The sequence below is a fragment of the Phanerochaete carnosa genome, assembly GCF_000300595.1.
Source record: "Phanerochaete carnosa HHB-10118-sp unplaced genomic scaffold PHACAscaffold_6, whole genome shotgun sequence".
NCBI classification, from domain to species: Eukaryota; Fungi; Basidiomycota; class Agaricomycetes; order Polyporales; family Phanerochaetaceae; genus Phanerochaete; species Phanerochaete carnosa.
The window spans coordinates 307,197-333,692 of NW_006767633.1; the positions used below are offsets into that span (position 1 = coordinate 307,197).

At 48.2% G+C, this 26,496-nt stretch overlaps 7 protein-coding genes across 7 annotated transcripts; 4 read left to right on the plus strand and 3 right to left on the minus strand.

Moving 5' to 3' along the window:
• Nucleotides 1–5,938: 5,938 nt before the first annotated feature.
• On the plus strand, nt 5,939–6,506 carry PHACADRAFT_97653 (uncharacterized protein; the record flags this gene model as incomplete). The annotated part of the gene is made up of 2 exons (XM_007396579.1): nt 5,939–6,142; nt 6,231–6,506. Coding segments are annotated over 2 exons (480 nt in total), but the record flags the coding sequence as incomplete, so codon positions are not given.
• A 127-nt stretch (nt 6,507–6,633) lies between these two features.
• PHACADRAFT_29227 (uncharacterized protein) lies at nt 6,634–7,086 on the minus strand (the record flags this gene model as incomplete). The annotated part of the gene is made up of 1 exon (XM_007396468.1): nt 6,634–7,086. The coding sequence occupies one exon, from the start codon at nt 7,084–7,086 to the stop codon at nt 6,634–6,636; it is 453 nt and encodes a 150-aa protein (XP_007396530.1).
• A 5,060-nt stretch (nt 7,087–12,146) lies between these two features.
• PHACADRAFT_56903 (uncharacterized protein) lies at nt 12,147–12,549 on the plus strand (the record flags this gene model as incomplete). Its single annotated transcript, XM_007396580.1, has 2 exons — nt 12,147–12,203; nt 12,262–12,549. Coding segments are annotated over 2 exons (345 nt in total), but the record flags the coding sequence as incomplete, so codon positions are not given.
• A 4,166-nt stretch (nt 12,550–16,715) lies between these two features.
• Nucleotides 16,716–19,811, minus strand: PHACADRAFT_145449 (uncharacterized protein; the record flags this gene model as incomplete). The annotated part of the gene is made up of 4 exons (XM_007396581.1): nt 16,716–17,936; nt 17,989–18,131; nt 18,182–18,923; nt 19,200–19,811. The coding sequence occupies 4 exons, from the start codon at nt 19,809–19,811 to the stop codon at nt 16,779–16,781; spliced, it is 2,655 nt and encodes an 884-aa protein (XP_007396643.1). The 3' UTR covers nt 16,716–16,778.
• A 283-nt stretch (nt 19,812–20,094) lies between these two features.
• Nucleotides 20,095–21,206, plus strand: PHACADRAFT_29229 (uncharacterized protein; the record flags this gene model as incomplete). Its single annotated transcript, XM_007396469.1, has 2 exons — nt 20,095–20,151; nt 20,205–21,206. The coding sequence occupies 2 exons, from the start codon at nt 20,095–20,097 to the stop codon at nt 21,204–21,206; spliced, it is 1,059 nt and encodes a 352-aa protein (XP_007396531.1).
• Nucleotides 21,207–21,524: 318 nt separating this feature from the next.
• PHACADRAFT_97984 (uncharacterized protein) lies at nt 21,525–22,309 on the plus strand (the record flags this gene model as incomplete). Its single annotated transcript, XM_007396582.1, has 3 exons — nt 21,525–21,672; nt 21,728–21,949; nt 22,005–22,309. 3 exons carry the CDS (start codon nt 21,525–21,527, stop codon nt 22,307–22,309), a joined length of 675 nt encoding a protein of 224 aa, XP_007396644.1.
• A 37-nt stretch (nt 22,310–22,346) lies between these two features.
• On the minus strand, nt 22,347–26,045 carry PHACADRAFT_257438 (uncharacterized protein). The gene is made up of 6 exons (XM_007396583.1): nt 25,920–26,045; nt 25,679–25,860; nt 24,610–25,625; nt 24,167–24,559; nt 23,182–24,112; nt 22,347–23,124 (listed from the first exon to the last, which is right to left on the minus strand). The coding sequence occupies exons 1-6, from the start codon at nt 25,939–25,941 to the stop codon at nt 22,411–22,413; spliced, it is 3,258 nt and encodes a 1,085-aa protein (XP_007396645.1). The 5' UTR covers nt 25,942–26,045; the 3' UTR covers nt 22,347–22,410.
• Nucleotides 26,046–26,496: the final 451 nt, after the last annotated feature.

A 26,496-nucleotide genomic window follows, 5' to 3' on the forward strand; every position in this document is an offset into this window, starting at 1 on the left:
TACCACCTCTCTTCTTTGCTGGGGAACCTTGGACAGCATCCTCAGATGAGAATTCACCTACAGAATTCAAGATGTTATCAGCAGACAACATCAAACTGCACAAAAGCTCAAAAAAAGCGCACCAGACAGCCTAAACTGGGTCATAACAGCTCCATTGTCAAACTCAACATGCTTAGAGGCCACCTTTTGCCTCTTAGGTGTCTTCTGAGGGGTCTCAGCAGCTCTCTTCTTTCCATGGTTGCGAGGAGGCATAGTGGCAAGCAAGGTGACGCAGCGTTTGCTTTTTTGGGACAACTGGACCTGACTGCAAGCCACCGCCGAGTCGCGCCAAGCCGCAGTTAAGCCGCGTAACAGCCAAGAGCCAATCAGCGACTTGGCTTGGCTGCCACATGGCTTGACTGCAACGACTAGCGGCTAAGCAGTCAAGCCGTGGCAACACTACTTGCCACTACGCCCAAAGCTCACATCCAAGCCTTGGAAGGGGTAAAATGGTCTGCAGCTATCTCTAGCAGAACATCTAAAAGGTGCAGGACCACTACAAAGCATGTTGAGTTTGAGAATGGAGCTAGTATGACTCAGTGGAGAGTTACAGGTGCGCATTTTTGAGATTCACCTGATCTCATCTCATTCTCTGTGGTACTTCAGATCTTGTTTTTGAAGAGCCTGTGCAGGAGTCTCCAATGAAGAAGAGAGGAGGGAAGAAGGAGCCTGGAACTCAAGATCTGGCCGAGGGAGAGACATTGAGGAAGTGAGCAACACCAAAAAGAAGCTGTCATACACAGCAAGCTGCACCAGAGCTCTACACCAAGAATGAGAAAGAGGCACAAACTCCAGAGAAACTAAACAGGTGTATAGCTGATTATATATATGATTGTCTAATAACTGGATTTTAGAACATATGTAATTTATGATATTATAGTGTAGTCTCCGCACTCTGAAGATTGTGAGTCATTTGACTTGTCTGCTATTGCTAATGGTGGCAGCTCGCCTACCAGTCCTACGTCCCATGCTGGTCCTTCGCAAGGACAAGCTCCATTTCTCATCTTTGCAACTCTATGTCAGCCAGCAAGTCCTCTGACTTTGCCTGTCACTGGTCAACACCGGAAGTCACCGGCACATGACATATGGCCCTTTTTCTACACAGAAGAAAGTGGGTGAAAGCTGTGCAAGTTCTGCCTGTGCAACTCTGTTTATTTATTGAATTTTGCACAATTTGCTAAATATATTAATTAGACTTGCAAAGCAACAAGACTCAAAGCACCAGGCGGCAGACTGGACCATAGCAGGTACAGACAATCCTTGGCAACATTTCTGTGACAACTACATTGATGCCTGGGTTACTGCATGTGACAAAGCGGGCATCAAAATCACAGCAAAAAGCACTACCACTTACATCGAGGCATAGCGCTGTCGCCAACATGGAGAGACAGGTTCAGATGCTGTAAGGTTGTCATATGGGTTGGCCTCTCACTTGTACCACAAATCTGAACTGGCTATATTTGTGTTCTAGATATACAGTGTACAAGTGAGAGTTGGGAAAAAACTACTTAGGCCAATACCTCGAGCTTTATGAGCTCAAGAGTCTGAAACACTTATCTAACAAACTGAGCGCTTAGAAGACATGCTTCTGCGTAATCGGAACACCATCGGGACTATGCCTCCTCAGTGATCCGAGGTGGGCCTGTCCGAGTGCTGCCCTTACATCTGCCCCATCAAGCCAAAGCACAGCGAAGATGACACAATACGCATAGACCAAAACATAGAGTAGTAGTGGAAAATTAAGAAAAGTAAAACTATACAATTGTCCATGATACCCTAAACGTCCATGGAGATTTTGTGCTGTGAGACAATGTTGTGTACTGCCATGCACCAGGCAAGTAAGCCGTTTCAGAGCTTGGACTGCCTCTTGATGATAATCCCAGTCTTGTACATGTGTTCAGCTGCTGGGCAGACTACAAGTGTGAGAAGGTTGAGTACAGCTCACATCTTTTGGTGCTATTCTCAAGCTTGATATGTGAGTAATTGCTACTAGCCATGAAATATGACTTAGTAGTAACCCAGGTAGTAACTGTTTTAGGCTATCCTGAGCCTGTTATAGCTATCTGGCAGTCAATTCCCACACAATCTAGCTTTTAAGACATATCTATTACTCTCTGACATAGCAGCAATTAAAACATACACCTCATTTGGGAGAAATGTTATAACATACCGTTTTGGGCGCTTATTTTGTTTTATGACATGGGAAGGTGGAAAACATATGTCAGAAAGCGAAACTGGGCCTGCTATTCACAAAATACTCGCCGGGAACTGAATTTTTGCAGTCTTAAAGCGGTCTTAATCTCTGCCAGCCCGCCATCAACTCGCAATCAGCCTGCCGGTGCTACAAAGCTGCCACTAACCGAGTTTCCGGCTCCTGAGCACCCAATGAGGTCACAGCATCAATTTCGCTTTTGGGGGCCATTTCTGGCTCAATTCCTCCCCTCCCCTTTGTCTAATGGGCTCTAAACCTTCTAGAATATGTACCTATATCTATATAGAGTAGTTATGTGCCATTTAGAGCGAATATAACTGCTGTATAATACACTGAGCTTTTATTTCTATTAAAAGTCGCTTTTTTTGACCTGGGAGTAGCATGAAACCCTTTCCAAAGCTGCTACAGCTCTTCTAATGTTATACACTCATGATAGATAGCACTAGAACCCTTCCCAAGAGTTTGGGGAGCCTGAGGCATCCACAAACTCTCTGTAGAGCCTGCGAGGCTTGGCAAAGAAAATGGGACATATCAAAGGTTTTGATATGCTGGGAGGGGTCGCTCATAGCCTAGAATAGACCGGTTATAGTTTGATTTTGATTTCAGGCTCTGGAAGCTGTCCGATTGAGCAGATATTGGTATTTTCTATGGGCACCTATTCGTTGATCTCATTGAAACACCCCCTACTGGCTCAACCACTTAGAATTGGATGAGCAGACTATTTCCAATCGATTTCTAGCCTATGAAAATGGGGGTGTACAACTTTCTAGGTCTAGGGGACATTTATTGGTAGAGTAGTGCATTAGTCAACCCTAGAATGACACCTTAATGAAGTTCTGACCAGTTCAACAGCACCATCTGTGCACAGGTGTGTGCCTGGCTCCTACAGCATAGGTGGAAAGAGGATCACCACCTGGGAGGGTTATAATATGTATGAATACTGTGTATGTAGCTGCATTTAGCTTATCTCTGCCTGTTGGCTCCTGTACATTTGCATATGTGGTGTTTTTCAGCCCTGTTTGCATACCCATGTTGTTGAGTGTAGTTCAGCCCTTTTCCAATATGCTAGAGCTCTACAGAGCTGTATATATCATTTAATAGTGTTAGGGCACCTGCACAACCATCTGTACCTAGCTATATTCAGTACTAAAGGCTGAGAACAGTGGGCAAGCCATCATGAGTGCAATAAGGGTTCTGACCTCCTGCCTGCATCTCTGCATGTTATTCTGGCCTCGAAATTGCCTCCCCATGCTTGCAGAACATGTATAGATGTGTCTATAGTCATCCAACTTCTTCCAAGCTCTATACAAGGTACAGGACCATCTGTTTCTAGTGCCTTTTTTGCTTTAAAGATTATTTATTATCTATTATAATGTATACATTACAGGAAGACATGAGGGTTGATTTATACACCATACAACTATACTAAAACTTATTCTAGTAATTGCTCTGATAGTTATATGAGGGGGAAAGGAAGGGGAGCAAGTGCGCTAGCCTGCAGAAGCTGGTTTCCCGCGCTCTGGCGCTTATTTCAAATCCGGGAGTGCTACCATATATATCCAAAAACTCACTGGCTCCCGGCGAGTTTTTTGTGAATAGCAGCCCAAATACTGATTTGCTGGGCTGCCTACTGATGGAGAACTTGTTTGTACATATGTTCTCCATGACATGATGTAAAACATTCAATATATGGTATGTTCAAAACATATGGTATGTTTCAAAGTGCTTTACCATACTGGGACAATGTTTGAGCTTAGTCATCTTTTCAGAAAGTGGTATATACCATATGTAGTCTAATTTCAAGCTCAGACACCTTTATTTGGACTATTGCGGTCTAACACAGTTGCTACTTGGGTTACTACTAAATCATGTTTCACGGCTTGTAGTAATTACTCATATATCAAGCTTCAAACCTGGACTAACACCTCCAACCTCAGTTTAGTAAAGAGCTTTTTGTTGACTATATTGTAGAGTGGATTGTCGCTGATGATTAGGTAAGAATTTGATTGCAGTTTTTTTCACACTTTAGATCTGATTAAATATTTGCAGTCACTGAGTATTGTTGACAACTCAAGACTACACAACATCTTTTTATTGTTGCATTCTGAGCTACACGACAAAGATATCTCTCACTGCACAACTATTTGGGCTTAAGTTGGTGAGGTTTTTGAAGAATATCTGGATGAGCTCAGTCAGAATATGCAGGTAAGTGGCAAAAAATTCCAAAACAAATAGTTTAAATTCAGTTTTTTATTCAGAATGCAGCTAGGAAAATCTCCTTCACCATGGACATGTGGACAGATTCTCATCTGTTTTCATACATGGCAGTCACAGCACATTGGCTGCATCTAATTATCAAGAACACTGGCAATGGTCCCTGTCTGCAGCTGAAGCTTTGTGCAGATCTTATTGGCTTTCATTGTGTCCCTACCAGACACACCAGTGAACATCTCACAGCTGCATTTCTTCATGTTCTGGATTGTATCAAGATCACTTATAAAGTACATTCACTTATTTGCACAAATGTTTTATTTTAATAAAAAATAATCAGATTGGCTAGATCACCATGGACAATGCTAGCAACAATAACACCTGTGTGGAAGCTCTTGAGAAGGAGCTGAAGAGGTATTAGATTATATTTGACAAACTTCAGCAACATATTTGCAAGTAATTTTTTGAAAGATTCATTATTATTTCTCAATTGTTTTCAAGTGCTTCCTGCACATTGTCAACTTTGCATGTTAAATGGTTCTCAGTGCCATGACCAAGCTTGAATTTGCAAAGTAATCATTGCAAAACTTTGAGTCTGAGGCTTTTTCTCCAAACAATTTTCTTGATGCCATTCATTGTAATCCAATCGTGATGCTGCATTGTCTTATACGAGTGGTAGGTCTTATATAATTTTACAGCATCATTGTCTAACTTAGAACTCTTAAATACATGCATCTTCTTTGCGCAGACAACACTTTGCAGATATTTTGGAATTGATAAAAAGAAGTGCTCTTTAGCTTCTCCAAGATGTTGAGACTTGCTGGTCTTCAACGTATCTCATGATTGACAGAGCCATTCTTTTTTGCAAGGTATTTTTTTGCACCAACCATGAAAAATCTATGCAATAAGTTATTTATAGGCAATTGAGAAATTTCTCTATGGGACTGAGTTTGCAGATCTGCATAAGTACAGTCTTAACAGTGAAAAGTGGAAGGCATTGCAGATATTTCATAAAATCCTTCAGGTAAGTCACATTTTTCCAGATAAAGAAATGTGTTAACTAATGTTAAAAACAGATTCCACATGCATTCCAGCAAATTTTATCATCTCAGTTGACTCTAACACTCATCAATGTCTTGCTTGTGTTTGAGGCAATGAAGCAATGCTGGGAAGACAGGCAGACTCAGCTATTGCATGCTGCAGATATAATTCAGCAAGGTTTGGACAAACTTGCTGATTATTGTGATTGCAACTAGGCAAGTGATGCATATATTCTGGCTACAAAGAAGGGCAATTTTATTACTGTCACCTATAATACTTACACCAGTTAGTTATCAATCCAGCTCACAAGCCAGAATGGTTTGAGCAGAATAATTCACAAGAGAAGGTGCATAATGCAAAGAAGTTATTCTTAGCAGGTATTGCACTTTTTGTTTAATTTTTTGTTGGAATATTCTGCTTACTGTATAAATATTCCAGATGCAAAAATACAAGTCACAGATGGCCTCCACCACCACACTGTCATCTGTTTCAGAGTTTGAGACTCAACAGCAAAAAGCCCACAACTTTTTGTTCAAAACCAAAGCAAAGACCTCAGCAGCACAAACAGTGGAACAAGAGTGGATTTCATACATTGCAGAACCAACATATCCAAGTGTTGATGTCCTTGTGTATTGGCAGGTGAGTACAGCTTTATCAAACCTTGCATTGCAAATTTTTTCTCTATTTTACACTGAATTCTGAGGCTTTTTTTTCTTCAAAAAATTAGGCCTCAAAAGCCAGATTTCCCACTATTTATAACATAGCAATTGACATCTTGCCCATCCAAAGCTCTGCTGTCTCTTGCAAACATGTCTTCTCATTTGGGAAGATGACAGCCACAGATCGGCACAACAGAATGGGCAGAGATCTAGTGGAAAAGCTGCAAATGCTGAAGTTTCAGTTCAAACAAGCCACTCTCTATCTTTCACACAGGGATTGGGCATGGATGAAGAGATCTTTGACTTGGAAAGCCTTGGAAAGGAGGAGATATACTCATATATAGCAATATTGAAGTGAAATGGCCAATGGACTGCATATTTTGTGGTACCCACATGGACTACCTTCCGTTTTGGAATGGGTAGCCAGCTCAAGTCACTTAAGAGCCATAGCCGCTATAAGCCGTGGCAACACTAGTCAGAGGGCTCTTCAACTTTGGCAATGCAGAGTGCATCAAAACTGGTCCAATTGACACCTGTTGTGTTTAGGACATGGCAAAGGCCCTCAAATAAACTGTGGTCCCAAACACTAGCAAGGAGATGTCCATCCAGCTGCCTAAGCTCTTTGGGGGCAGAGTAAACCTCGGGGCCACTGGGTTCTTTATAGGGGTTGGGTTTGGTAGTAGCAGTGAGGCATGGCTGGAAGGGCAAGCTCTTATAGTTGATCTTCAAGAGGCCTTCAGTCACCACAAATAGAATGAGGTCTGACATAGCAAAAAGTTCAGTAGCAGACAGAGAGTCGCTGAAAGTACCCCTGCTGGAAGAAGCAGTGATTGTAGGAGAGAGGGGGATCTGCAGCACTTTGTCCTCACTCGTGAGCTGGAAGGCAGTGGTAAGCTTGATAGAGTCCACCAAAAAAGAGTACATAAATGCTAGTATGAGAAGATAGTGAAATAATGCAAAGGAAACATATTGGTAATAAATATTGTGTTTCAAAAGACTTAGAGAAAGGAAGACAAGCTGAGAGGGATGATTGATTTTGGGCATCAGATATTTGGCTGTGTTTGTCTCCCACTCTTTTTGAGACCTTCTTTTCTCACTGCTTGCAAACAAAGCAGAGCTGAACCCTGCCAAATTTATAGTCTAGCACTAGATAATGTAAGCATCAGTAGGCATTCAAAAGGTGGAAGCAAGCTAGAGAAAGGTCTGAGAATGATGTCAAGAAAGCCTTAAGTATCAGGAGATCACAAAAATTTGTAGACATACAAATAGAGCTGTTATTAATGTGTGACAATATTCTCATGATTTATATTGTTCCAGAAGGTACATTGTGACATGACCTGTACTGAAGATATCTGCATTAAGAAGGGAAAGGCACATGGTGTGCAAGGCATTAGCTAAAAAGAATCAAATTTTTGTTACATATAGGTTCTATACTGGTTCAGTGTGCTGTGCCACCAGATCCAGAGGCCAGAGTATGTCAAAGAGGTGTCAAGTGAGGCAGAGGCATCAGACAAGGTGGAAGAGCACAGGCAAGCCCCTGGAACCATAATTTCTCATGTTGGAATCATAAATCTCAAGGACACAAGGAAACTGCACTACACACTTTTCTGGCATCAGGTTATCAGTTCAAAATGGCAAAATCATGTGATGATCAAAGCAATGTGCATGCGTTTGGTTTCTTCTCATGCTTTGATCAGCTGGTTAGAGATACTGTTTCAGGAGAAACTACCATGTTACTAACTGAGAGTTACCAACCTGATTAATAACTAGGAGGGGTAAACTATATGTTAATGACTCAAAATGTTTATATTATACTTGAAAATAAATTGTGCAATGTAGGCTCCAACATGGTTCTATTCACAAACTGCAGAATATCACAAAACATAATAGCCAGATCCTAACATCTGAGAGACTGAAACCTAGCCCTGTGTCCAGGACTTTGCAAAATCTAGGCTTGTCAGTTTTTGAGATGCAATAAAGATGTGTGTGGTCCCCACAGAGCACAGCAACCAGACCTGGCTATGCATAGTGGTTGAGAGTCCAGTCCAGTCTAGTCTTTTTAAAAAATTGGGTGGGACCAGGACTCAGACTGGTCAAAGACCAGCATCTGTTTGTGCAGGACCAGACCAAGACTGGGTCCTGGTCCTGTACAGTCCTCTGTGCAGTTCTGGACTGGTCATGACTAGTCTAAGACCAAATGCGGTCCCAGACTGATTCAGACCAGCTCAGACCAGTCCTGCCCTGATAAATATGGCACAAATAAACAAATTTTAATTTTGAACTGCATGTACAGGTAGACTAGCAGTATACTAAGCTAATTTCTGGACAAATCAGTTTTGAGACCACATTACTCAGCCTAATGAGTCAAAGAGGAGACAGTGTGTGAGTCTCAAGAAGGCCAGAAGAGTATACCAGATGTCTGTCTCAGAAGTGCTATATATCATTCATGCATTGCCAGACTGTCTTTATGTACTGTAAGGCATCACAGAAATACTGTTGCATAGAGTCTGATATTGAGGGAGTGTTTGACATGGCTGAAAATTTGATGAACTCAAAGGCAGGGGCTCAAAAAAATTGCCACAGCTGTGGTCTGTGTTGTTAAGGTTCAAGAGATGTATTTGGCAGGTAGACAGCTACTTCATGTTATGTCATACATATAAATGAAAGGTAATATTGTATATGGGCAAATATAGGTAAACAATGTGCGCACAAGGCGCCGGTGAACACTGTACACTTAAAAATTAAAACAAATATTCAGCTAGTGATATGCTGGTTTAGCTTGAGCTTAAAGCCCAGGATTGGGCTCGTGGCAATGTTGCGCTGAGTCCTGAGCCTGAGCCTGAGCCCGGCCCAAGTTGCCAAGCTTAGGATAAGTTTGCACTAGCAGGGACCGTCCACTGATCCAAGCCTGGCCTTGAGCCCACTGCTAGGCCAGGCTCAGGTCAGGCTTTTTTGGGCTGGACTTGCAAGCTTTGAGCCAAGCCTGCACATTACTATATTTAGCAAAGAAAACAATGCTCTGCTCACGCAGCTGAATTCTAAATTAAGAAGAAGGGTATCATGCACCATTTTCATCATTCTCAGCATTTCTGTATAAAACCTCCATATCCTTGAGAGCCTTGTAATCTCTAAATTCAGGCTCCATCTTCCCATAGTCATGGCTTTAGCTGATTATGTGCAGTAACTGCATCCAAACTTGAATAAATCATAAAAAGAGTTTTTAAAAATGTATCAATCTGTGCTTAAGCTGGCTGTGTACTTGGACAAGCTTATAAGGGCATAGTTGCAGTTCAGAAATTACTAAGATATACATGTACCAGTAGCCAAGCTGCTTTCTGGGTGCTGCATTTTTGTTACTTTATATCAGTCTGTGACTGGTTCTAACCAGTCATGATCAGTCCTAAAAGCACCCAATGCCATCTAGGACCAAGAACTGTGACCAAGACTGGACTGATGTAGGACTGGACCATACCCAGTCCTGATCAGTCCAGTCTCAGTTCAAGTCCCAGTCCCGACTAGTTCTTAGGACCAGACCCTCAACCACTAGCTATGCAAAATCTGCCTCCATCAAAGTGCTTCCACTATGACCAATGACTGTGTCTGCATCCTTATGAGGCAGGAACATGTTGATGCACTGGTGCAGCTGCACAGCCTATTCCTCAGACTACTTTTAATCATTTTAAAAGACATGTTACAACTTTGAAGGCTATGCTCTGTGCCAAGTGTGTGTGTGAAGGAACAGTATTGTGTCAGATAAAGAGAAGCTCATGACCAGGTCATCTCAAGTGCCAGTATTGTGGCATTGCACAATGTTTGCTTATGTGCATTGCCCAACGTGCATCCACACCTTTTAGCACAATGTAAAGCCTACTTAAAGAGCCATTACATGCCTGTACAAGTTGCTTTCTTTGCCTCCATTCAAGAAACACCATTTCACAAGCTGTTTACTCAGCGCAACACACCACTGTCCATCTTTTCCAGCAGTTCAAACATGATCGGCATGTCTTCAGGTTTTCACTCAACAATATGCAACATTGCAAACTATATAGACATCATACATATGGCTCTGACAGAGGCTTTTGCAGCAGCTAAAGTGGCAATGACTGTGGGCAACCCTATAATTTTTACTGCTGAACTTCTAGCAACTGGAGTCATAGCCTGAGCCAAACAGGCCTACAAGGTCATTACGCAGATGCTCGTTGACAATGACTTTAAGGTCCTAACCAAAGGCAGCTTCAGACCATGCTGACCATTATGGAAGCGAATCTTGAGTGCTTCCAAAGATGGTCATGGATCCCTCTCTCCATCAATGGGCACACCAGCTCTCGGCCGAGACTGGAGTGCAGCTATGGTAGCCACTGTGGAAGTTCTCGATGAAACACCTGGACCTGCAAAGGAAGGTGGCAATGGCACAGCCAAATGTTCTCACGCATTGTCTGCCTCTCCAAGAGTCACTCGCTCACAGACCATTTAGAATATATTGTAGGGTGAAAATAGACAAAGTTCAACAACCTAAAGCAGATGAGAACACAAGGATCTAACCAAGCTCAAACCACTTGTATAGATTGTGCCAATAAGCATAGGCTGGATAGCCAGAGTTCTAATACTGCAGTTGGTCAGAAGTACCCATAAGTAAGCATCTGTGCATGATTCAAGTCAAAGGAAATTTTGTATCACAGTGATGCAGCAATGAGAGTAGTAGATATGAAGGTTGCTATTGGACAAAAAAATGAGTTTGGAATTGGTGCAGACTGTACTCACAGTTTGACAGACAATGGTGCACAAATGTGAATGAACGCGCATGAACATGCATGAAAGCTCACGAAAGTGGGCAAACATACATGATCATGCACAAAAGTAGATGAACGTACACAAAAGCACACAAAAGCACACAAAAGCGCATGAACGCACACGATCGTGCATGCCGCTGAGCTTTGGTTTTAGTTACGCCCTGATTTGAGATTGGTGATAGTGCTAATGTGTGTGCGTTTGTGCACTCAACTTATTATTCAGTTTCATGTAAGCTGACAATTGGGTTTCATTTTTGTGATTATGCATCTCATTTGAATCTTCGAGTGCATGAAAGTGTGCAAAAGTAAATGCCTAGCAAAAATGGATTTGTGATAACATGAATATGTAGTTCGTCAAATGCACACTTTCGTGTGCGAAAGTGCACGAAGGTGCACAAACATGAGCTTTCGTGCACATTAGCACATGTTAGTGACCAAACGCGCATCATTGTGCATGAATATGCACGAAAGTGCACGAATACGCACGTATAACCTTAGATGCACATTGAAAACAAAAATTTGCAGCCAGTGTGAAAGTGAGAATTTATTTTTGTCCAATAACACCCTTGATATGTAAGGCACTGCATCCTGCTCGGCGCATCAGATCTTTTCTCAAGACACTGATAGTTTCTCAGCGTATCTATCAATAATCATCTGTCAACGTGGCCTTGTTCCCCACAAACGGTCCAGGCATCCGCATAGTCAATATATAATGCACCATGCTAGGAGTGCCTCTGGAAAACTTCTCTACACTGATCCCAGCTGTTCCTTAGCTTTTAGGGCCCATCTAAGAGTCTGTTGCAGAGTACATCATTTACAACGTGGCAAAGGCGTGCCACATGTCGAGCAGAAAGCCCTCAAGCTCATTAGATCAGATTGTCACCATTGACGCCGACAAGGAAACAGGTTTTGCTGATAGAGCAGCCATTTGCATAAGCATGTCTTGTTGATTATCGAGCGTAAAAGCATAGCTAACTTTGTTGGAGCAGCAGAATAACGATGACGTACCTACGCAGACACCAGGGGAGATACCAGGGGCAGCTGCCAAGATATCTGTACAAAATGAGATAGATTCTAAAAAGACAATCTCAGTAAATTACCATCTTTCTTTTCTGGGGCCTCCACTCTAACCTGACTTCTCAGGAGACTGATATTTCCGCAGGCCGGTCATATCTGCTCTTGTCAGGTCAAGACTATGACCAGGAAAAGATCAATAAGTGGAAATCTGAACTAGACAACCTCCTCGTCTTTGTAAGCTCATAGAAGGCCAGTAATATGTGCAAATCATCTACTAAGTTCTGTTTCTCAGGCCGGTCTGTTCTTGGGGACAGTCACGTCATTTACTCTTGAGTCGTACCAATGGCTATCACCAGATTTGGAAGACATCACAAACCAGCTGCTCCTTCAAATATCAGCACAGCTTGCATCATTCGCTATATCTCCTGGATTCACCAACTCAACTGCCCCAGTCGTGGCCCTGAGGAAGCCATTTGTACAAGATCCCACAGATGTGCTAATCAACATGCTTTGGATCCTCAGCCTCACCTTCAGTCTCATTGCTGTCTTCTTCGCTATTGCTGCACAACAGTGGCTACGTGCCCTTCTTATCCCCCACCACCTCCCTATAAAGGACTCAGTCCGACTCTGGGACAGCAGTCGAACCAGTCTCATTGGCTTCCAGGTGCCTAATATCATTATCATGCTGCCTGTACTTCTGCAGGTCGTGGTAATACTCTCTTGGTCAGCTTGTATTATCTGCTTAAAACTCTGAACCACCCGATCACCACTGCATTTGCAATTGTAGCAGGCATACCCTTCTTCTTCTACAGTTTATCCCTGTACAGGCCTCTCTTGATACCCAGCAGCCCTCTCAAGTCACCTATTGTTCCTGTTGCGGTGTTTGCGCTGAATTGGGCCATGATGATTCTTGGTACCATTGACATCGTTCTCATTCTTCTCCCTTTCATCCTTGCCATAGGTCTCTTCTCACTTTGGGCCATTAAACTCACGGATAACTGCGAGTACTACTATGCCCACAGCTTGTACGTTCGGCGGGCAGCAGACTGGTTCATAAAGCTGACCCAGGGCCTCAAGCGGCTGATGTTCTCCATTTTCACCCAGGACCAAGACTTCTGGACTGTGTGCGAGCTGCGACACATTGCACAAGAGCGAAGAGGATGCGCAGGATGAGTTCAGAGGCGCTCTTGTGATTGCCCCACGTTCTGTCCCGCGGCATGAGCTCGCCCGCCTACAAGCATGTCTGCGCTCGCTCTCCATGAAGCAGCGCTTGAACGTTGTCCTCTGCTGGATCACGCTCTATTCCGGGAGCATTGATGAGACAGACTTTGATCAGGTGAACGAATGGTTGCCAATCAATGTTGGAATCCTGCGCAGCGTAGACCAGGCATTTGCGCGGCAGTATCAGCAGTTTCTGCTTGATGCACTCCCAAAGGAGTGGACATCGTGCAATTGGGTCGAGCACTGTGAGAGCGTCGCTTCCGTGCTTGTTCTTCTTGTGCGGATCGTCAGTACTGGCTCGGATGGGCCTGAGCTGCATTCGACTATGGTGTCTATCCTGCTCGAGGTATACAAGAATTAGCGGCCGGAGGTTGCCACTTCTCTAGGAAGTTATGACACGTTTCAATACCCCATCGTCTGTCTTTTTAACTGTTGCATCAATAGCAGCTATGAGTTCTGGCCTGAAGGTACGTGAATCTGTCTAACTGCTCTGCAACCACTGCCAATACTCCACCCTGCAGATATATCAGATCTGGCGATCCAGACGCTTGCTCGCATATCTCTTCTTGGCAAAATTAACAAGAAATTCTTGCAACGCTTCACTATTCACATGCTCGAATATGTCCTGCCCTCTGTCGTACTCATGCTTGCGGCGCTCGCACAGCAGAGCCAGCATCAGCAAAAAAATTACCTAAATATCTAGGATGACCAGGCTAGATAAAGGCACCCATGAATATAAGTCAACCCATCCTGGGATTGCCATTGCCATAATAGATAGAGCACCTGTATGCTTTGTAGGGCTTACCAGTCTGGGTAGCATTGCCATTCTGAAGAGGTTTGCCAACCATGGCAAGGCATTGCCAGCGAGCGCTGGTCTGGGAAGTGTTTACCAGAGCACTCGAATTAGTTTATTCAATATTCAAAAATATTTGGGGCCAGCTCGCACACGGAAAATGGAAAATGAGAACACAGTATATTCACGAAGCTACATAAGGTACAAAGGCCGTAGATGGCACAAGCGGTAACAGAGGGCACTTACACAGTCCATATAGCATGCAAGAGCATGACATCGCCACACATAAATGTATCTAGAGGAGTCGCGAATGTGAGTGCTCATGAGTGCAAAAACCTGTGTATCGTGAGATGTACCATGAGCACATTGTGCTAAGCACTTAATATGCCAGGATGCACTAGGAAACGTTGAAGATCAGCAAGAATTGCATCAGCATGTGATATGCAGAAAGAACAGATTGCTTACTGGTGCTGGTGCAACAGCGTGTGGTGTGTGGCGCACCCTACACTGATCTTGCAGTCCTCTTGCCAGCACCACACTCCCGAGAGCATTGCACATTGTGTTGTGGGCAGTGTGGAGGGAGAAGTCCATGGTAAAGTGGACATGGTTGTGGCAATTATGTGCAGGTGTGGTGTTGTTTGTTGGGTGAGCAGCGATATTCTGCGCGAGCCTACAGGTGAGAGTTATGATTAGTCAAGCGCATATATGCACATTAAAGACACTATATGCATTGGGATACTACATAGATAGGTATATATGCGGACTTATATGCTTATAATGCCACCTTGCGCTCACGTTACAGCTTCATACATAAGCTGCGGGAGGATGTGCCGCGGCTACTGTGTTTATGGTCAGTTATGCGAGGTGTCAGCAGGGTACTTGCAACGACAATCTACATGCACCTCGGCGCACGCCCCACCTGGCAAGCACCCGGTGCAAACATCCATACAGTGTTGTCACCACAACGATGCAATGGAGTGCGGGAGTGTCCGCAGGTGTTCACCAGGCTGGCTCGAGGCTCAGACTCGAGCACAGTGGTGGAGAGGAAGTAAGAGACGTGGGGAACGGAGAGGCGACAAGGGCCCTCCATAAGTATCATGACGTAAAAGGAAATGTGACTTTAGGGGAGGTCAAAGGAACCTTGTGCAGCTGTCGCAGAGGGGACTAGAGGCGAAAGACAAGCGGCAACACGTTTCGGCCGCGGCGTGGGTGACGTCACGTCACAACCGGAATCTGGGCGACCAGGTCATAGCATATCGAGTTTTATCAGTATGGAACTCGAATTTTAATGACGTACCAGCATGAGATGAGATGGCAATCAATGGCCATGCGATACCAGTAAGGTATTGCTTGCTCTTGCATTGCCAGCATCCATCAGGCTGCTAGGCGCTTGCATGACAACCCGCCGTTGACCTACAACCTATTTTTTTGCTGATGAGAGCGCCTGGGACTCTGACGACGCAAGCACCAAGGCCCTGAACTTCCTCCGGGCCGTCAACCGTTTCATGGATGCAGAACTGAAGGGTATCCAGTTCGTGGGCAAGCTCGCCATCATCCGCCCTGCGGAGCTACTAATTGTCACGCTGAGGGCGGCAAAGTCGATCTCAGAGTCTGTCGTCAAGCTGGTGGAGGGAAATCGTTTGTCGGCTGACGTCCGCACGGCGCTCCTGATCCATCTTGCGGAAGTCTGGGCTGGGCAACACGCCTTTGAGCCTGCGGCGGACACGCTGGGTCAGCTGGATAAGCTTTCTTCATAGCCCCAGTCGTCTGGTGCACAGTTAAAGAAGGGAGAAGTACAATTGGGCGGCCTGTCTGTGCGAACGTTGCCTACGGTGCGTTTGTACTTTCCCCCTCTACGCCTTCACGTCTCACCCCTTTGTGTTGTAGTAATCGTACCGATAGAATAAAATCTTCGCAGCGTGGCCCGATTTTGATTTATATATATATATATATTTGACAGCTGCCATTTAATGGACAGTCCCGGTCATGATGATCTTTATTTATGGACAAGCTGCCCTCTTACGCGCCTGGCATCTCTGCAGTGGTTTCCTCATGTGTGACAATATCATCTCGTTCTATCTTGAGCGACACCTAGCTAGGACGGCTTGGTCACTGTCCTAGCTGGTCTCGTGCGCCTGGCTAGACCTAGCGCTTCAGCTCCTTGAACACCCTTGATAACTATTGATGTTGTTCTGTTTCTTCGACGAAGTTTGCGACTGCCAACTGCCAATTTCCTTAAGTTAAGCATTGAACTATTACGCCGGCAAAACAGCCGGCCCTGCGCGTATCGTCTCGATAAGTGGTGGGGACTACTAGTATAGCACTTGTACACTCCAGATCCATGTAGATCAGCAGCAAGAAGAGTTGGGGAAATGGCAATACAGCGACTCACAGTCTAAGCATTAGGAGCAGGTAGTGAACCAGTTCCACGGCTGACAGGTCAACAGCAACGCAACTCGCACCCGCACGTCAAGCAAATTTTCGTCTGTCACGGCGGTGAGTGGATTGGCCCTTCTGAGGATCTGGCTCATGCCGAGTTCAAAGTGGTAGTATAAGTAGCCTCGTGCCGCTCCGTGGCCGTCACGCCAACGGTAGTCACTGCCTTTACATCAGCTGGCCGCTTCATGCACTGTCTTCGTGGGCCGCCGTGGACACCCCAGTCGACTTCAAGGAGTCATCCGAGTCTTATATTATTCCCCGGCATACTTAGTCTAACAAGTACAGTGCAAATATTATATTTGATACTGTACAAGATATGACATACAACATTCTCGTAACATCATAAAGAAGAGCCTTCACAAATTCCTGCCACGACGCGACGATCGAGTGGCTTTTTCGACAGGCGACGCACCACCACGGAACTTTGCCTTCTTGACAGCAGTCTCCGTAGTCTTGTTGCCGTCGGCGTTGTTGGCCGTCTGCGAGCGAGTCGTCCTGTGAGGAGCCTTGCCCTTACCCTTCGTGTTCGGCTGCGACTCTTGTATGGAAGACGAGATTCCTGCGTCGTCACCGGTGGCCGTTGCTTGCGAACTCTGCGCCTTCTTGCTCTGCGAGCGAGTGGTCCTGCGAAGAGTTGACGAGGCGCTACGAGTGTTGGGACGAGCAATTGCGCCGGCCTGATCATGCACCGACGCGAGTCCATGATCTTGGACCTCATTGACGGCCGTAGGATCTGCGTTCGCGCCTTGAGGGGTCGACGCATCTGCTGTTGGTGACGGAAGAAGCCGTGGCTTAGCTTTGGGAGTGATCTGCTTCCACACTGGTCTCTGCGGCCTAAAGTCATCCTCGGTGAGAATCTTTAGGTCCTTCCGGGAAAGCAACTGATTGACGATATCGAAAACATGTCTACCCATCTCGGCAACGGCTCGGGATCCTGCAGTGAAGGGAATTGGATTTTCTGCTGACATCGTCGCCTCGGCAGCGATGAAGCCTTCCACCAGAGGTGCACGCATCGCTAGCAGGTGACCGGCTACTTCCTTGACTGTTGGATGTAGTCCGGAAAATATGTCGTCCACCTTCGCGTTCAGATTCATGATGTGGAGGCGCATCTCCTGGCGAGTGAACACGTGGCGGAAAACCTCATCCTGGTGGGCGGCGAAAGCAGCAACCGCTTTATGTGTATATCCAACTACCTTTTCCTTTTTGAAGGTAGCAGCGAGCAGGAGATAAAAGCACAGCCAGACAACCGACTCAAGGTCGTGCAGGGGGTTGTGTCGAAATGGAATAGCAGCCGCTGGAGAGTCGACCGTAGGCTTTGCTACGGGGGTAGGAGGATGTTCGGCTTCTGTAGGCTCGTCATCTTCTGCGTCACTGTCGCAATCTGACTCGCTGTTGTACTCGATATCGTTATCGACTTGCTCCAGTGCGAAAACTTGTCCATTTGTCGCGGCCTTATACGCCAGGTGCAGGTACCTGTGCGAATCGACCTCCCGGGACATGAAATAGACGGTACCCTGCCCAGATTATCAGTATGGTCGCAAGCTGGTATGAAACTAGATCGAATACCGTGCGAATTCCGTGAGTAGACATGTCCGTATCTTCTTTGGCGTATTCTAGATCGGTGATCTTCCCTCTTTTCCCGACGATCAAAATGTTGCCGTAGCTAATGTCTCGGTGGACCCAACCAAGTCGATGCATCAAATCGAGTCCTAAATAAATCAGCACGCGAGCTCATGGGATGTCCTATGTAGCCACGTACCCCGCAGCACGTGGCCAATACACTGAAACGCCCTGCGCAACGACTGAGCCCGGAAGATGGGCGTCCCCACTTCGTCATAAACGATACGATGGTGCACCTTGGCAGAGTATCGCGAGTATTCCACGGGAATCTGTGCTTGCACATCAGCGTCGGTGGCGACTGGGCCTTGTCGAGTCATCACATGTGCGCGGTGTCCAGGGTTGACGGCGATCCGGAGAGTGGGAACGTTTATCGGTATTTTGGGAGAATCTAACCTGGATAGTCTGAAGCTCGCCGTGGAATCGGGGCGTGCGTCGTCGCCCTCTCCGACATACACGTGGCCATACCGGCTTGTGGACATGAAGTATTTCTTGAAGTCCTCTCCTTGACCGGCAGCGATGGCCTTATCGCGAATCTTCGCGACAATTTCGCCCTCAATTGGACGATCCTCATCGCCCCACGTGTCCTTCACCACCTTGGTCGTCGTCCCCACCGCATTGCCGCCCGCGTCCAGCTCGTCTACCTCCCAGACACGCGTGCCGCGACCCCGAGGAGAGATTGCGCCGAGCTCAGAGATCAGCCGCCGGGTCCGATACTTCTTCACCACCGGTGTCTGCGTAGGGTCTCGGACCTCGATTTCGTACACCACCGACTTGTCCAGTGGCGACAAGGCGGGAAGCCTGACCATGGTCTCGTCGTATCCCAAATCACTCCGCTTCGAAAATGTCACTCTCAAAAAGAAATCGACGACGATTTCATGGTCCTGAGAAAGTATAAGCACTGCGTCATTGCATTGGAGATGGCAATGGTTATGTGCTTACCTTGACGAAGTTGAACTCCTCGGTGACCAGCACTTCCGAACGGCTGCAGAACCAGAGCCGCATGGAGACATTCTCGATCGTGAACCCAAATACGAATCTGCGTCGCGCATCTTCTTGCATAATGTAGCTCATCGACCATATAATTTTCTCGTAGTTCTGCGAGATGTCATTAGGGAAGAGGCCAATGGTGTAGTAGAGAAGAGCGGAGAAGAACTTACGTCGAGCTTGTCGGTAGCTATGTCGTTTTTCTTAAATTCGCCGGGTATGACGACATCCGACCACTGAATTGGGCTGATATAGTCGCTGAGCAGCGCGTATGCGTCCGGTCTGGACAAGGATGACTCGCGTCTGTTTTGTGACACGGGCACGCAGGACGGATTGCAACGGAATTCAACTTGGCCATCTTGAGAGGCTTGTGGGCCACCAATAGCAATAAATGACTCCTTGACGTCGTCGGACAGAGTCTCGAACGCAGAGAAAACTGCGTCTTCCAACAGCCGGCCACCATGCGCCGGGTCAACGCCGTTGAGGTCGCGTGGGTCCTTGTCCCAGTACTTCCAGCGACCACCTGTTATGACTTCCTTCCTTCGAAGGCTAGAGATCGTGCGTTTTATGGCACGCGAATTGCAAGGCAGCGGGGGAAGAATGAAGTCTTGGAAGTATTGGATGCCGACGATGGGGACGACTTGATCTAGGTCCACGAGTAAGGCTTGGCGGCGGTCGTGGAGAGGCGCATTCGCGGCAGTTGTCGAGCAAGCATTTCTCTTGATAGGGGAGGATGGTCGCGGATTAGCGAGATACGATGGATCGAGAGAGACAGCGGTGGCCATACTGGAAGGGATGTTGGGAGCAAGTCCCAAGTTGGAGGCCCGTTATGTATGGGCTCCGACATAACCAGAAATGGAATTACCATTGTATCAGTAGTGATAAAAATATTGCCCGAGTGGCCAGTGGAACAACAATGCGATGCGGTTTGTGGTCGTGGTCGTGGCGATCTGGAACATCCAAATAAGGGAAAGGGCCATTGGCGCACATGAGGAACGCCGGCCCGCGGGCCAACGTTTCAATTAATGTTTCAACCTGGATCCAATATTGTTCATTGCCTGCTCGTTCATGACTAGTACATTGAAAGAACTAGGTGATTCTATGCAAACTAAATCAAATTTAGGCGTATGAAAGCGCATTTTCACGATGATTTCAAATATCTACGACCCAGTGACCAGGTCATCTCAAGCGCGAATGTTGTGGCGTCGGCGTTGCACGATGTTCGCTTATGCGCATTGTCCAACGTGCATTCACACCTTTTAGCACGATGTAAAGTCTACTTAAAGAGCCATTACACGCCTGCACAAGTCGCTTCTTTTGCCTCCAATCAGGAAGCATCATTTCACAAGCTGTTTACTCAGCGCGACACACGACTGTCCATCTTTTTCGGCAGTTCGGACATGATCAGCATGTTTTCGGGACTTCACTCGACAATATGCGACATTGCGAACTATATGGACATCGTATGTATGGCTCTGACAGGGGCTTTCGCGGCAGCTGAAGCGGCGATGACTTCAGACAACCATATACCGTTTACCACTGGACTTCTAGCGACTGGAGTCATAGCCGAGCAGGTCTACGAAGTCATCGCGCAGGTGCTTATCGACAATGACTTCGAGATCCTAACCGAAGGCGGCTTCGGAGCACGCCAACCATTATGGAAGCGGATCTCGAGCGTTTCCAAGGACGGCCGTAGATCCCTCTCTCCATCAACGGGCGCACCAGCTCCCAGCCGAGACTGGAGCGCAGTTACGGTAGCCACTGTGGAAATTCTCGATGAAACACCTGCACCTGCAAAGGAGGGCGGCGATGGCACGGCCGAACGTTCTCACGCATCATCCGCCTCTCCAAGAGTCACTCGCTCACAGACCGAAAAGATCCAGAGCGCGCGGACGACGAGTGTTACCAGGAGCGCGGCGCCCTCGCCTTCGAGCCAGGACCTGCAACCGACCACGAAGAGCAAAGGCAAAGTGCCTCGCGAGACGACTCGCTCGCCGACGGCCAATGGTGTCGAAAAAGCGCCAACAACGTCCATCGCCTCCAGGGAGACGGTCGTTCGCGGTGGAAGGCTACTCGTCCGTCACGTCGCGGCAGGGGTCTGTGAAGACGTCAGTGCTGCTGGTGGAAGGTGCTCTGTATCCTCTGCTCTTTGGATATGGCAATCATTGCATGTCATTTAAAGCATCGCAGGGCGAAAATAGACGAAGCTCGACAGCCTGAACCTAGAGCAGATGAGGATGCACTGGCAAGGATCTAACCAAGATCAAACCACTTTTATAAACCGTGCTAATGAAGATAGGCCGAATAGTCGGGGTCCTTAGTAATACTACAGCTGGTCAGAAGTGCCCATAGTAAACATCTATACCAGATTCGAGTCAAGGGAAATCTTGTACCGCAACGACGCGGCGAGAGGACAGGCGGTAGAAGGTTCAGAGTCACGTGATTATTCGCACGCAGACGCGCTGACGTTCCGTCCTGATCTTCTCCAGTCGCCCACGATGTCTTCAGGCGGGGCGTACGGCACGAAGGCCTCGGACACCGACTTTAGGAAGAAATGGGATAAGGAGGAGTATGCCGAACGCGCGAAGCAGAAGGACGAGGAGGAGCGGGAGCGTATGAAAGAGAACGAGGAGCGCGTGAAGCAGGGTGCGTCGTGTGCCGTGTACCTGCTGAAGGCTAGGCTGAACAAGGTGACGCACAGGAAAGAAGCCGCGCAGAGGCAAGAAAGAAGACCTGCCCAAGCCCACAGAGCTCATGAAGCAGCGCGAGGGCTCGCTCGACCTTGACAAGAACCTCGGTAAGACAATGGTTGTGCAGAACACCAGTGGGCGGGGACCAGGTGTGCCCGGCTTCTATTGCGAGGTCTGCAACCGGACATACAAAGACAGCACGGGCTACCTCGACCACATCAACGGCCGGTCCCGTACGTTCTCCCTCGCACCTTTATGTCGAAGGTTGCGCTAACGCTGTGGTTACAGATCTCCGAGCGCTTGGCCAGACAACACGAATTGAACGCTCCACTGTCGAGCAGGTGCGCGCACGGATAGCTTACTTACGTGAGAAGACGAAAGAGGCGTCAAGTGCCAAGTCTTTCGACTTTGAGCAGCGGCTCACCGAAATCAGAGACCGCGAGGCGAAGGCGCGTGCAGAGAAAAAGGCCGCGAAGAAGGCTGCACGCGAGCAGGCTCGCGTCGAGCTCGTCAAGGACTCGGCGGGGCAGCAGGGCGAGAACGACATGATGGTCGCGATGGGGTTTAGCGGCTTCGGCACGACAAAAAAGTAAGGCCGTGCTCTCGAATCTCCATGTATTACTAGCACCTGAGCCTCCAGAAACTTGTATTCTATGAGCACATATAGTATAGTACATTTTTGTTACTTTGTAATCTACGCATTGTCAACGATCAGCAGGCGCGCGAGCGATAGCGTGAGCTTTGTATCCGCGATTTCGACTTCCTCCTCGATGAGCAACTCCTGGCGCGCATGGCGTTCCCCGGCGGGCTTGAGCACGCTACGCACGGTGCGGTGGATCCTATCCCCGTGCTCCTGCATCGCCTGGGCGATGTCTGCCGCGGCGTCTTCATTCTCGAAGACGTAGAACACGTCGACGTCGTCTGTCGCCTGCAGACCGGCGGACTTGCGGAGCTTCTGCACGCGATTGACGAGTTCGCGCGCGAGCCACTCGCCGACGAGCTCGAGGTGGATCTGGATGTCGAGCCGGACGACGACGTCGTTGTCCGTGTTCGTCGCGAACTGCGCCTCCGCGCCTGCGGGGAGCTCAATGTAGCGCTGCACGGCGAGGTCGCCCTCGACGAGCTCGATGCCGTCGACGACAAGCGTGCCTGTCTCGCGGTAGCGCTTAATAGCCTCGCTCGGGACGTTCGGCAATGCGTTCTTCACGCGCCCGATGTCCTTTCGCAGCTTGCGCCCCAGCACGGGCCAATCCGCCACTGCGCGGTAGCGCACGCCCGATTGCGCCTCGTCCGAGGTGAAGATGACGTCGCGCACATTGAGCTGAGACTGGATATAACGCTGCAGCGAGCGCGCGTCGTCTAACCATTCTTGGTCGGGGTGGAACACGAGCAGCTCTTTGAGCGGCGTCTGCGCGGGGATTGGTTAGCGACGAGCGTTCAATATACGAAAGTCTCCCAGACCAACCTTGAGCGAGAGGTTGTGCCTCTCACGGAGTACACGCGTGAGCTCGATGACAGTCTGCATGCGTTTAACTTGGCGTTCGATGACCTCGTCAAAGTACTCTTCCTTGACCGCGGGGAAAAGCAGGAAGTGAACCGAGCGGGCGTCACCAGCGGCGGGGTCCTCAGGGATGAATGACCGAAGGGACTGGTAGATGTTCTCGGTTAGGAAAGGTGTGTATGAGGACATGGTGCGGCAAAGCGTGAAGAGTGTCTCAAAGAGCGTGTTCATCGCCGCAATCGTGTCCTCGCGGCCGTCCTCGCCCTTTAGACGCTGGCGGTTGAAGCGGATGTACCAGTTCGTGAGCTCGTCGACGAGGTCGAGCAGTCGCGGGATGATTGTGTACAGCCGGTACGCGGCCATCTCCTGGCGCACGAGCTTGATGAGCGACTGGCAGCGCGCGAGAATCCACCGATCCATGACATTATTCGACACCGGCGCGTGCGCGTTGTACTGGAAGTCAAACGAGCCCGTCTTGCGGTGCAGCTGCACTTGCCCAAGGAAGAATCGGAATGCGTTCAGCCATGGTAGGAGCACGCGCGAGATAACCTCCCGGACGCCTTCCTCGCGGAAACGGAGGTTGTCGCCGCGCACGATGGGGGAATTGACAAGGAACATGCGCGTCGCGTCCGCACCGTACTCATTTATGATGAGATTTGGGTCCGGGTAGTTCTTCAGACTCTTGCTCATCTTTTTGCCGTCCGCGGCGAGGACAAGACCGGTGACAATAAGATTCTTCCACGGCGCCTTGTCGAATAAGAGTGTCGAAAGAACGAGCAGGGTGTAGAACCAACCACGGGTTTGGTCAATGCCCTCAGATACGAAGTCTGCTGGGAAACCATTCTCAAACTTGTCCTTGTTCTCGAAGGGATAGTGTTGTTGAGCGTATGGCATGCTAGTAGATTGGTCAGGGCCAGTTGGTTGAGATGCCCATAAACCGCAAACATACCTCCCGGACTCGAACCAGCAGTCGAAGACCTCTTCCACGCGACGGAGGACACCCTTGCCCTTCTGCGATGGGATCGTGATGTGGTCAATTTTGTCACGGTGGAGGTCCGTGATACCAGTTACGCCCGAGAGCCGCTCAAGCTCCTCGACAGAGCCTACGCAAACGATCTCCTCGAGGTCTTTGCTCGCCCAGAGAGGGATCGGCGTGCCCCAATATCGATTTCGGGATATGTTCCAGTCGCGCGCGTTCGCGAGCCAATTTCCAAATCGGTTGTCGCCCACGTTCTGCGGCACCCAGCGCGTCTGCTTGTTGTTCTCCACGAGCTGGTCCACAAACGGCGTTACGCGCACGAACCAGGCCGGGATGGCGCGATAGATGAGCGGAGTGCCAGACCTGCTCTACGGTTATTAAAAGCACAAGTTCAACGTGTATATGCGGCTTACCGCCAGCAGAACGGGTACGAGTGGTTGAGTGTCGACTGGACAATGAGGCGGCCTTTGACCTTGAGCACCTTCTGGATGTCTTTGTCCGCAGTCTTGACATACTGGCCGGCGAAGTCGGAGACCTCCTTGGTAAAGCGGCCTGCGTCATCTATGGGGCACGGTGGCATCTCGTCCGCGCGGAGTACACCGTTTTCGAGGGAGACGCGGTGATCGTCCTCACCAAACGCGGGCGCCTGGTGAACGACACCGGTACCATCCTCGGCGGTAACGTATGTATCGCAGACGACGCGGAACGCACGATCCTCGAACTGCTCGGTGAAGTATTCGAAAAGTGGGACGTAGCGCCAACCCTTCATGTCAGCGCCCTTGAAGGTAGCGAGCTTCTTGAATTTGGCCTTTTTCGGATCCTTGTAGAGCGTCTTGAGCAAATTCTCATGTAAAATGAAGTTCTGGTCGTGCTGCTCGTCGTGGATCTTGATGTAAGTGTAGTCTGGGTGGACACAAAGCGCGAGATTGGAGGGCAGTGTCCACGGGGTGGTTGTCCAAGCCAAAAGCGATGTCTTGCGATCGTCAACAAGAGGGAAAGAGACAGTGACGGCAGGGTCGCTGACGTCCTTGTAAGCAAGACCAGCTTCAAAGTTCGACAGCGGAGTCAAGCAACCAGTCGAATAGGGCATGACCTTCTGACCACGGTAGACGAAGCCCTTCTTGAACAGCTCGCTGAATGCCCACCACACGCTCTCCATGAAGGAGATATTGAGCGTCTTGTAATCGTTGTCAAAATCGATCCAGCGGCCCATGCGCTCAACGGTTGCCCGCCATTCAGACGAGTAGCGCATGACGATGGCGCGGCATTCGGCGTTGTACTTGTCGATTCCCATCTTCGTAACGTCTTCGCGTCCAGTGATGCCGAGTTTTTTATCAATTTCGTGTTCGACGGGCAGACCATGCGTGTCCCAGCCAAAACGTCTTGTAACGTGGTGTCCGCTGACGTGCGCGTGCCTTGTTACGATATCCTGCAGCCTATACAATTAGCACTGCGTTGTTGTGACAGAATCGAATCGCGCACCTTAATGGTCCCAGCAAGCAAATGGCCATAATGTGGCAATCCCGTCGCAAACGGCGGACCATCGTAAAAAGTGTACTCGGGGCGGCCCTCAGAGAGCTTTAAGCTTGTCTGGAAGGCGTCGATCTCTCTCCAGTAGGCGATGACCTTTTCCTCCTCTCTAGGGAAGTTGAAGGGAGCAGTGACTAGATGAGAAGTGGTCAGACGAGTCGAAACTTGGGCTAGAAAGCGGGCGATGGCGTACGATCGTGCGAGGGGAAAGACATCTCTGCCGATTTTAGGAATACCGGAGGACTGTAGGCCTCTAGAGCTTATATAGGTAAACAACAGGCCGCCCTGCGGACGAGATGACTCGCAAGTGGCGAAGTCGGTATGACTAGTCGGCTGGGAGAATTTGCCGGCCGCTAATTAACCGAAGTTGCAAGTAAGAAATGACCATAAGATGATAAGTAAGTAGTGCAAGTTAGTTTAGCTAGCCTTACCTTATAATGGCGTCTAACGCATAAGTAAAAGTAAGCAAGTGTAATTCAGCTGAGGCCCGGCCCTCTTGTGCACACTCTCAGCAGCACGACGGACTGTCCCATTTGTCAAGTGCATATAGCCAGCACACGAGTCAAGTTAACGGGGCGCATGGCGCTTTTTACTATTGACACAAAGATAAAGTCTCCTCCGAACCATCTTGCGTCGTTCACAAGAGGTGCTGAGTCTTGAGACCTCCGAAGTCGAGGTGGCTGGGATTGAGGTTTCTCGTTAAGATACCCAGCATTGAGATATATCAAAGCGTATAAGCTTCTCACCACATAGTTCTATCCGAGTAATCA